We start from the raw sequence: 10,851 nt of genomic DNA, 5'->3' as shown, positions 1-10,851 counted from the left end.
AGTTCAGTTACTTTTCTTCCTCTGCATTGGGGGGGGAGGGGGGAGGAGAGAGGGAGGGGAGAGAGAGAGAGAGAGAGAGAGAGAAACTTTGAAAAGACCTTTGGGATCTGTTCTTGTTAGGCCCGGTTTCACCAACGCGAGTTAAGCCCGCTGCAGACGATGCTATTTTTCCTGCTGGATTGCTTGCAATTTAGTAAATTACTAGGAATCCTGAATGCTGAGTGGTGCAATGATAGTAATTTACTAAATTGCAAGCAATCCAGCAGGAAAAATAGCATCGTCTGCAGCGGGCTTAAGACAAACTTCTTGCACGGCTCATTCTTCTCTTTTTCTTGCGAATGTGAGGAATAGAAAGGAGAATCTTTGCACGAACGGTTTCTCTCCCACGATTTCTAGTAATTTACTAAATCGCAAGCAATCCAGCAGAAAAGAACAGACCTGTGAATTCACTTTTAGATTACCGACAGTTGGGTAGCCTGGCGGCTGCGCGGTTGTCTGTTGTCACGGTTTCCCGTGGACGGGAGGGGGACGAGTGTTTGACGTTTGCCTGGGGAAGCGTAGCCTGCGTAGCGGGGATCTCGTCGTCTCGGCTGTCGCTCGGTCGTGTCGACATGCTGACGTCTCTACGTCGAGCTTGCGGGCTCTTCGTGAGTAATAAACCCGCTGTGGATTCGCCGACGTCGCACTCGCTCGGCAGTTTTCTCCACCGCCCTAACCTCAAACACCTTACATAATCCTCGATTTTCAATTGCACGGCTCGACCTGGTGGAACACTTCGTTCTTCTTGAACGATCTTAATTAATGCGAAATACTTGACGTCCCTAGGAGAAAATTGTATCTGTATTTAATGCAAAACATGCGGGCGATATTTAACGAAGGGTACCTTTTTTTTTTACATACCTATTTCACTTATCTTCGTCCGCGTTAATTTTACTATCAAGCTCGCGAGAGCCAGACTGGATCAATGAGGTGTAAGACAAAAGTAGTTTCGATCTCTTCTCTCCGTAAAGTTTGCGCATTCGTCACCTGTCGCTTGATCCACCGCTTGACTCCTGTATTTAAGATGATTTTTGTTCCCGGCAGGCTCCAAGAAACGTCAGGGGAGTGCAAACAACGGTGGGCCGCGCGTCGGATCAGCTGTTCGTCGTACGTAATGACAGTAGACAGCGATAACAGTGTGTCGCAATCGGGCTGTTACACGCGACATTAACATTTCAGCACAGAGACAGCGAGCACGACAATCCCAGCACGCCGTTCGATTTCAACGAGGCGAACAAGAAGCGGATCGAGGCGCTGCTCGCGATGTATCCCGAGGGGCACAAGCGCAGCGCGATGATACCGCTGCTGGATCTGGCGCAGCGGCAGCACGGCTGGCTGCCCATCTCCGCCATGCACAAGGTCGCCGAGATACTGGAGGTGTCGCGCATGCGGGTGTACGAGGTCGCCACGTTCTACACGATGTTCAATCGCCGGCCCATAGGCAAGTATCACGTGCAGATCTGCACGTGCACCCCGTGCTGGCTGAGGGACTCGGACTCGATAGTCAGCGCCGTGACGAAGGCCACGGGCTGCGAGCTCGGCGGCACCTCCGCGGACAAGCAGTTCACCGTCTCGGAAGTCGAGTGCCTGGGCGCTTGCGCCAACGCGCCGATGTTCCAAGTGAACGACGATTATTACGTGAGTATATTTACATTTGTGGGCTGCCCCGAGCAGAACGGATGGCCCGAACGGCCTGTGTCTACGATGCTAGAACCTGGCTTTCATGGAATAGCCGCAAGTTGGCTACACATTTCTCGAAACTAGAACTTGGACCGAGTTCTAGCATCGTGGACGCAGGCCTTTAAAGCAGTGTTTCATGTTTTAAATCGTCTCGTCTAACACTTTAATCTACAATGTACGCGTTTAGAAGCATTCAATTTTATTAGGCGAATCGAAACGCTTGAAAACTTGGTTGACGAGGTGAGATTGTACGATTTATGGATACTTGCACAATTTTTCAAACATATTTATTGGCTACGAAATAGACTGTTCCTAGACGCAAAGAGCACAGTGTAGACCAGGCTTTAAAGTAACGCACGATAACTGTCGAGTTTGAGGACAGCCGTTCCGTTCAGGCTCTATCTCTTTTAGGAACGACGACAGTTTTTCATATCTTCTCTCTTGCAGGAGGACTTGACTCCGGAGACAGCGACGGCTGTAATAAACGCTTTCAAGAAGGGCGAGAGACCGGAGCCGGGCCCGCAGAACTCTCCGAGATTCGCGGCCGACCCCGCCGGTGGACTTACGTCGTTAACGACTCCACCGCCGGGTCCTGGATTTGGAATTAGGTCGGACTTGTAAAATAAAGTGTGTTTTCGATAGGGCCGTAGCGTAACGAATGTAAAAAGGTTGTTAATAAACATATGCCGAAGTAGATTATCTCGTTGGCACATCCTCGCGCTAGTCGCGTACACGTACGCATGTATGATTTTATACTTGTTCTATGTACAGAAATGCTTTTTAATATCTAATGAATCTCCGAACTTAAAGCGCAGATTATTTTTCCCTCGATGAAGTACAGCTGTGTTCTAAGAAATGGAGCTTTGACTAGAAATTGTAAATTTAACTGTCGAAGAAAATTTGTTCTATGTTTGAAATTATTTTAAATATTCAAATCTACGTATGAAACGATTTTAAATCTCTGAATTCGAGATGCATGTTATTTTTCCCTTGATTAAGCACAGCTGTGTTCTAAAAAGTAAAGCTTTGACTAGAAATTGTAAATTTAACTGTCGAAGAAAATTTGTTCCATGTACGAAATGATTTTAAATATTTAAATCTACGTATGAGACGATTTTAAATGCATCTCTGAATTCGAGATGCATGTTATTTTGTTCCTTGACTAAGCGGTGTTCTAAAAAATAGAGCTTTGGCTAGAAATTGTAAATTTAACTGTCGAAGACAATTTGTTCCATGTATGAAACGATTTAAAATCTCTGAATTCGAGATGCATGTTATTTTTCCCTTGATTAAGCATAGCTGTGTTCTAAAAAGTAAAGCTTTTACTAGAAATTGTAAATTTAACTGTCGAAAAAAATTTGTTTCATGTACGAAACGATTTTAAATATTTAAATCTACGTATGAAACGATTTTAAATCTCAGAATTTGAGAGGCATATTATTAAGCATAACTTTCTGAAAAATAGAGCTTCGTTCAAATAACTAAAAATTGTAAATTTAACTGTTGAATGAGCATTTCTACTTTTATCATTATTGTAGGCTCAAAGAATTTTAAAACACACAAATATATTGTTATACAAGTAGATTAACGTATGTTTATAAAAATATTTAATGCGGTACAGCAAGGATCAGTAAATTCAATTTAATATAAACAGTATTCTCACGCTCTATCATATTTCAACATTTGTGCGTCGTGACTGCGTGTGTACGCAATTTCGAGAACCTTATATTGTTACAAACTTTCTTCCGTTATCTCCGCGTTAGAACGAACAAACCGTGATCAGTTCGCCGACAGCAGCCGACAGACGCGCGCACTTCGAGGTTCGAGTGCCGGGTCTGTAATTAGCGTAGCTTCGCTCGCGCTAAGATATCCCTGACGCCGAGCATATATGCGTCCAGCCGAGCGATGGACGAGCCCGTTGCGACGACCGAAAAATCGAAGAAGATAGAAGCCATAAACAAAGACACGATCCACCACATCTGCTCCGGCCAGGTGAGGTTAAGCGTGTTATTTACAAAAAGCGCGAGGCCCGGTCTGCAGGTCTCGGTCCGTTTTCTCTCACCCAGAGAGAAAAAGGATTGACATACAGTTCCAACTTCTGACCAACATTGTAGACCAGGCCTAGTTCGCTGTAAAGCAGTAGTGCGTAGGAGGATCCGAGATGTCACACGAATGTTTCATCAGGTGGTGCTCGACCTTGCGATCGCGATCAAGGAGCTGGTGGAGAACAGTTTGGACAGCGGTGCCACGGTGGTCGACGTCAAGCTCACCGATTATGGTAAAACGTGCATCAGCGTCAGTGACAACGGTAGCGGCGTTCTGGAGCAGGACTTCGAAGGCTTAGGTGGACACCTAGATCAAAATTATTACCAGTACTTTAAAGTCCGCTTCAAAAATTCTGTACCCGGGAGGTCCACCGTCGGAACTGGCATCTGGCAGATTTATAGAGTGCCAAAGTCAACTTGCACCTCCACAAGGGGCTCTCTTACAATATTTTTGTTATACTCCAAAGTTCGATTCAACGTGTTTCTTTGCGAAACAATTTCATCGCGTCTGATTGACTCCCTTCCTTCAAATATGTGATGTCGCCTAACGTCCCGTGACGGGCTCTCGTTGCCTTGGTATCTCATTTTTCTAATTTTCCAAAAAAGTAATCGTAAAATAAACCAGAACGTTCAGTGGAGACTTCAGAATTGTGTTCATCTTGTAGTTGCTTCTCGGGCACGGAATTTACTTACAGAAAGCGGAAAGTGCATTCAATTTCGAGTGTCTTCCATTGAGAGCCCTGGCGGAAAAAAGTTCTATAAATAACTGCAAAAAAATTGACTTGAAATAGAAATTTGTGGAAATTTTTATATCTTCGTTGAAACATTAATTTCTTTGTAAAAATGTCTACAAAATAGTACCGCAAATTACAATGTTCTCAAATCAAGAAATTATTGCAAGTAGTATTTCATGAAAATGTACAATTTTGTAAAAATTAGTACAAAACTTTACTAGTTTGAAAAATTTGAGAAACAAAATCTTACAGAATTAAAACATCCGCTTACTTGTAGAATATTACAAAACTTAACAAAGGTGTTCCAATTCTAGCATTTTCATGTTGATTTTTATAACACTTTTTAAATTTACGTAGAGTTTCTTAGACTCTGGCAGTATATTTTCTTTATCTTGTAGAATTTTGTAGAATTATTTCCGGCAGGGAGGATCAAGGGTGATTTTGACAATCGCGTTTCCTCTGTCGATCAGGCTTGAAACACCACACCTCGAAGCTTCGGGAGTTCACGGACCTGACCGAGGTAAATACATTTGGCTTCCGCGGCGAAGCGTTGAGCTCGCTGTGCGCCCTGTCCGAGCTGAGTGTCGTCACCAGGCACGCGTCGTGCGAGCACGGCTTCAAACTGGAGTTCGACCGGAGCGGCGTGCTCGCGAGGAGGGAACCGTGCGCCAGGGAAAGAGGCACCACGGTGCACGCGAGGAACATATTCAAGAATCTGCCCGTGCGAGCGAAGGAGTTTGAGAAGAACCTGAAGAGGGAGTACGCGCGAGCTCTCCAGGTCTTGTACAGCTACTGCCTGGTCTCCACCGGCGTCAAGATCACGTGTTCCAATGCGACGGCGGGGAAATCGCCCAGTCTGGTCGTGGCGACGAGGAACACCGACGACGTGCTGGACAACGTGAGCTCTGTGTTCGGCAAGAAGTCCCTGGACGGGGTTGCCAGGCTCGAATTGCAACCGCCGGACGAGACGGTGCTGCAAGAATACAGTTTGCCCAGTGACGCCGCGATAGACTTCGATTGGGAATGTTACGTGAGCACTTGCGAGCACACGGCTGGACGGTCCTCGCCCGACCGACAGTTCTTCTACGTCAACGGTCGGCCGTGCGACCTCACGAAGATCGGTAGACTGATCAACAGCGTGTACCACAGGTACAACAGCAAGCAGTACCCGTTTGTCTTTTTCAATATCAAATTAGATCGGCAGTGCGCCGACGTTAACGTCACTCCCGACAAGAGGACAATATTTGTCACGCAGGAGCGCCTCGCGCTAGCGACGCTCAAGCACAGTTTAACGACCAAGTGGGACAAGCTGCAAGGTAATTTTACGGTCAAGACTTTAACGGAATTGAATTTCGGCCTGAAAAGGACAATCTCGCCCAGTCGCGCGCACCCGCCGGCTAAGAGATTGCAGGCGTCACCTTCGGCGGCGCATACCGCGAGGGAGAAGGATATTCAGACTAACATTAAGTCCATGAAAAAGCCCGTGGATGTAGAAATGGTGATCAGTGCGGTGACGATAAGAGAAAAATTACACGAGAGAAAGAATGTTGCTGGAGCACCTGCCAGTACAGCTAAAAGGGTAAAATATAGAGTACAAATGGATGCTAATCAAGGCGAGGCTGAAAAAGAACTGCAAAGAGAATTGACGAGAGATTCATTCGGCGAGGTTGGTAAAACATACATATATATTTTTTTTTACTACACGCAATCACTATTGCACATAAAAATATAACTTACTGCGTAATATATTAACACCGGAACATTGTGTACATTTATGTCTTGAACGTAGAAATCTTTTATAGATGGAGATAATAGGTCAATTTAATCTTGGTTTCATAATAGCTCGCTTAGAGGATGATCTATTTATCATCGATCAGCACGCCACCGACGAAAAGTTTCGCTTCGAGAAGCTCAGCAACGAAACGAAGCTGAAAACTCAAAAGCTCATTGTATCGAAACCGTTAAATTTCTCTGCGCTGAACGAGACTATAGTTATAGAACATCAGCAAACGTTCGAAGACAATGGGTTTACCTTCAATATCAATGAGCACGGTATAAACGCACGTTCACCTTTTCGTAATTGTTATACAGTTAGTTCGATGATGCTGTGACTGCGCTCAGCGGAGAGAGCAGCTTATTAAGCGCTTCGCGCGGTGCTGTTGAGTTTTCATTGCACGGCACTTTGCGGTTTACGCTTGTCCAACATTTATTTAATTAATAGCAAAATCCGGAAAAACAAAACGCAAAAGATATCAAGAAGTAACATCAAAATAACGCAAAAAGAATGCCAAAAAATTACATCAAAATGTCACACCTCTATTAATTAATGGTCCCCAGCGTATGAAAAATATGTTGGAAAAGTGTAAATCGCTAGTGCCGTTCAGCAGAAAATTTTTTACGGTAGCTGCAAAGCAACTTTTTCTGCTGAACGCAGCAGAGTAGATTAAGCCACAAAGATATTAGTGAAATGTTAGAATGTGAAAATGACGAGACATCAAATTTTCTATACCGTGTAACTGTTTTTTTACAATTTTCAGCTGAACCTGGCAGGAAGATAGAGTTGATAGGAATGCCTGTCAGCGGTAATTGGCAGTTTGGCCAGGAGGATATCGAGGAATTGGTATTTCTTATCAGAGAAGCGGGCAACGAAAACAAGGAAAGGCATATTTATCGCCCGAGCCGTGTCAGGCAGATGTTGGCGTCCAGAGCATGTCGCGGCGCGGTCATGATCGGCACGGCGTTAAACGCGAGCGAGATGCAGAGGCTGGTGACGCAGATGGCACAAATGCAGAATCCATGGAACTGTCCGCACGGGCGGCCCACCATGAGACACCTGTTATCCTTACTACTAATAAACAAATAATCTGTGATATTTTGACAAACGTACAAAGACACTTGTGTTTACGCACACGCATACAGGCAGATAATTCCTTATCCAAGTTGATTTTTTTATTGAATTCTCGATTGTAAAAATTTAAAAAACTTAAATAAGAATAAAACCGACTTGAGAAACGAGATTTTGTAGATATATTTTGCGTAAGCTTCGTCCTTCATACAGCCTCTTAAATGTAGTACTTTATATTATCCTAGAAAGTCTGATGCTCTGTTATACACTGATCGTGCGGAATACGTTAAATCCTGAATGCGCGGTCGATACTATAGTCCCTGGGCATTGCGGGTGCCAGTGCAACTCTTTGATGTCCGACTGACCCTGATGTATGAACAGCAACTGCGGCGGCAACTTGGCCAACACGCTGTCCTGAGGTTGCTCCGCCTCGTCTGCCTCCACCGACAGATCCCACTGAGCGATCTGGTCGTCGGCACCGCCAGAAGCGAACACCGTGGACTCCGTGGGATGCCACTCCACGGTGGTGACCGGCGCGGTGTGTTGCTTGAAAGTAGCGAGCGGGCTCGCGCCGTCAGCTCCGAACCGTCGCAGATCCCATACGTGGAGCAGCCCGTCGTCGCCGCCCGATACCATAAACTGGCTCTCCGTCGGGTTCCACGAGATAACGTTGACATCGGCCGTGTGTGCGTCATGCACCGTCAGCATGCACGCGTTCTGTGCACTCGCTCGCATATCCCAGATCCTTATGCTGGAACAAATTGGCCCTTGTAACAATTTGCGAGGTGGCAAACATTAAATTCGTAATTCGAGTCGGCGAAAGCACGTACGTATCTCGTAACATGAGAGTTACCTTTTGTCCACGGAACACGACGCCAGAACGTTCTTTTCATTCGGCGACCACTGCAAATCCTCGACGCTGTGCAGGGCGTGAGAATTGTACGGCCTCTGGTCCACATACCAGGACGTGCCGCTGCTGTCGATGCGCCATATGTGAATGTTACCCTTGCAGTCGCCGGACGCTAGAGTGCCCGGCTCCGTGCGGCTCCAATCGAGGCCGAATCCTTCGGATAGATGCCCTTTAAACGTGTAAATCGGTTTAATGTCCGCATTCTTGTCATACTTATTACGATACGTGGCCAGCAGGCTGGGGATCTCGACCGCGTTCAGCTGCTCCTGCAAGTTCCAGATATTTACACGTCCCAGTTCGCTCCAGCTGGCGGCTAGCATTGCCCCATTCAGCTTCGTGCATCTGTAAACGTTACGGATGAACATGTCTGTAGACACACGGCCCTGAACAAAATCACTAGGGAAGATCTTTCAGGTTTAAAAGTGGCTTACCGTATAGAAACAATGAACGCTCCAGTAAACCACTTTTAAAAAATCTTGTTGCTATTAGATTCAGTACAATATAATTCGATCACGAGGGCAGCTAGTAATTTTGTCTAGAGCTGTGTCTTCCAGATCTCGGCTACTCACCTCAACCTGTTAATACACCCGTGGTGTCTTATAGGAGCGACGCTCATCACCGGCTTACGCTCGTCGCTCTCGTCCTCCGAGTCGCTCGATTCGCTGTCCGAATCCTCGGAGCGCTGCTCGCTACCGTGCAAATTGGACATCTTCATGACGAGCAGCTTGTTGACGTGCGCCTTCGCGGCCTGCGTCCCGGCAACTATGTACATGCTTAGAGGGTAACTCTCTCGGGTGCCGCCCAGGTCGTCCGGTATCACGTCGAAGGTGAGGCACGGCGCTCCGGATTGCGCGTAGTGCAACAGTCTGTACGCCGACTTGTCCACGGCGAGCTCCTCGCCCACTTGCAGAGCCTGTCCCGGAAGGTATACCCTCGACGCGGCCTCCTCGCGGCTCTCGTTCGCGTCCTCCTCTTCCATGGACTCGTCGCTGCTCTCGTCCTCGCTCGCGACACCCTCCATCGGCTCCTCCCTTATCTCCTCGGACATCCCTGAAACGAACAGATATTGCGTAAAAGTTAGCAAGAGTAATTGCATGAGTTTTTGGTGAAATGTATCAAAGAATCCGCGTTCTCCGTTGGAACATTGGGTGCATCCAGAAGCACGACCGCTCGTATCCGACTGATGTATATTTTCCAATCTAAAAGAATACGCCGGTCGGATACAGGAGCTCAATTGAGCGCACGGTGAGAGGTCGTGCTTCTGGATGCACCCATTGATACACGTGTGAGTCACGTATCCTAACCTCGGAGATTGTTGATCGAGATATTATAAGATTAGCGAGCTGCGTTAAGTGGACGTATTTCCAATTCAATGCACTTACTTAAACAAGTGTGACGACGGGTCTCTTATCAATTAACGATTATCCTTTCCTTTTTGAGTGCGAGATTAAATAAACTCGCTTTACCCGCGGAGCGACCGTCACGAGATCGTGGACAGCATGGACACGTGCGCGATCTTGTATACAGTCTCCACGGTGGTGGGGGTGGGTCGCTTAAGGCCAATGTCCACGATTCTAGTTTCGAGAAACGTGTAGCCAATCAACTTGCAGCTTTTATGGAATAGCTGCACATTGATTGGTTACAGATTTCTCGAAACTAGAACTTGGACCAAGTTCTAGCATCGTGGACATTGGCCTTTAGCAAGGCAGTTTTGTAGTTCTTGTAAAGGCCTGTGTCCACGATGCTAGTTTCGAGAAATCTGTAACCAATCAATGTGCAGCTATTCCATAAAAGCTGCAAGTTGATTGGCTACACGTTTCTCGAAACTAGAACTTGGACCAAGTTCTAGTTCCGAGAAATGTGTGGCCAATCAACTTGTAGCTATTCCATAAAAGCTGCAAGTTCATTGGCTACACATTTCTCGGAACTGGAACTTGGATCAAGTTTTAGCACCGTGGACACAGGCCTTTAAGCCCGTATCAGGGTACTATTACATTTGTCGTACGACAAATGTAAAGCCCGTATCAGACTACGGATTGAGATTGGGATTAGATTGAAATTTGACCAATCGGAGTAAAAGTTACTGAACTTAAGATTAGTAAACTTTACTCTGATTGGTTAAATTTCAATCTAATCCCAATCTCAATCCGTAGTCTGATACGGGCTTTAATGGCCACTAGCGTTGCAGTCCATCTTCTTTTTCAAGCGGGGAGCGCACACTTTTGCATAAAGTGCATAAACATGTGCATAACAAATTTGATTGATCCATTTCCTTGTGTATTTGCTTATAGGGCCATCGCACACAAAATTGCATAGCTGCATATGCATAGCATAAAGCCCGTATCAGACTACGGATTGGGATTGGGATTAGATTGAAATTTGACCAATCAGAGTAAAAGTTACTGAACTTGAGATTAGTAAACTTTACTGTGATTGGTTAAATTTCAATCTAATCCCAATCCCAATCTATAGTCTGATACGGGCTTAAGTCAATATGGCGACTCAATGCTCGGTATTCATTGGTTTAAACGGTTTTCATGCTATGCAATTTTGTGTGTGATGGCCCTTATAGCACAGTATAACCAGTATGCCCACTCG

At 45.9% G+C, this 10,851-nt stretch overlaps 3 protein-coding genes across 3 annotated transcripts; 2 read left to right on the top strand and 1 right to left on the bottom strand.

Annotated features, from left to right (window-relative positions):
* The first annotated feature begins 486 nt into the window (after positions 1 to 486).
* Positions 487 to 2,418, top strand: LOC105559152 (NADH dehydrogenase [ubiquinone] flavoprotein 2, mitochondrial). Its single transcript, XM_012007245.1, has 4 exons — positions 487 to 647; positions 1,084 to 1,146; positions 1,219 to 1,677; positions 2,167 to 2,418. The coding sequence occupies exons 1-4, from the start codon at positions 612 to 614 to the stop codon at positions 2,338 to 2,340; spliced, it is 732 nt and encodes a 243-aa protein (XP_011862635.1). The 5' UTR covers positions 487 to 611; the 3' UTR covers positions 2,341 to 2,418.
* Positions 2,419 to 2,609: 191 nt separating this feature from the next.
* LOC105559153 (mismatch repair endonuclease PMS2) lies at positions 2,610 to 7,406 on the top strand. Its single transcript, XM_012007247.1, has 5 exons — positions 2,610 to 3,711; positions 3,904 to 4,063; positions 4,969 to 6,164; positions 6,301 to 6,550; positions 7,036 to 7,406. The coding sequence occupies exons 1-5, from the start codon at positions 3,625 to 3,627 to the stop codon at positions 7,359 to 7,361; spliced, it is 2,019 nt and encodes a 672-aa protein (XP_011862637.1). The 5' UTR covers positions 2,610 to 3,624; the 3' UTR covers positions 7,362 to 7,406.
* Positions 7,407 to 7,504: 98 nt separating this feature from the next.
* LOC105559154 (glutamate-rich WD repeat-containing protein 1) lies at positions 7,505 to 9,815 on the bottom strand. The gene is made up of 4 exons (XM_012007248.1): positions 9,636 to 9,815; positions 8,823 to 9,303; positions 8,197 to 8,595; positions 7,505 to 8,094 (listed from the first exon to the last, which is right to left on the bottom strand). The coding sequence occupies exons 2-4, from the start codon at positions 9,299 to 9,301 to the stop codon at positions 7,605 to 7,607; spliced, it is 1,368 nt and encodes a 455-aa protein (XP_011862638.1). The 5' UTR covers positions 9,302 to 9,303; positions 9,636 to 9,815; the 3' UTR covers positions 7,505 to 7,604.
* Between the last annotated feature and the right edge of the window lie 1,036 nt (positions 9,816 to 10,851).

The sequence above is a fragment of the Vollenhovia emeryi genome, unplaced genomic scaffold, assembly GCF_000949405.1.
Source record: "Vollenhovia emeryi isolate VEMERY1.0 unplaced genomic scaffold, V.emery_V1.0 DF939288.1, whole genome shotgun sequence".
NCBI classification, from domain to species: domain Eukaryota; kingdom Metazoa; phylum Arthropoda; class Insecta; order Hymenoptera; family Formicidae; genus Vollenhovia; species Vollenhovia emeryi.
Note: the sequence above shows the minus strand (reverse complement) of the source record. Positions and strands in the feature narration are given on the sequence as shown.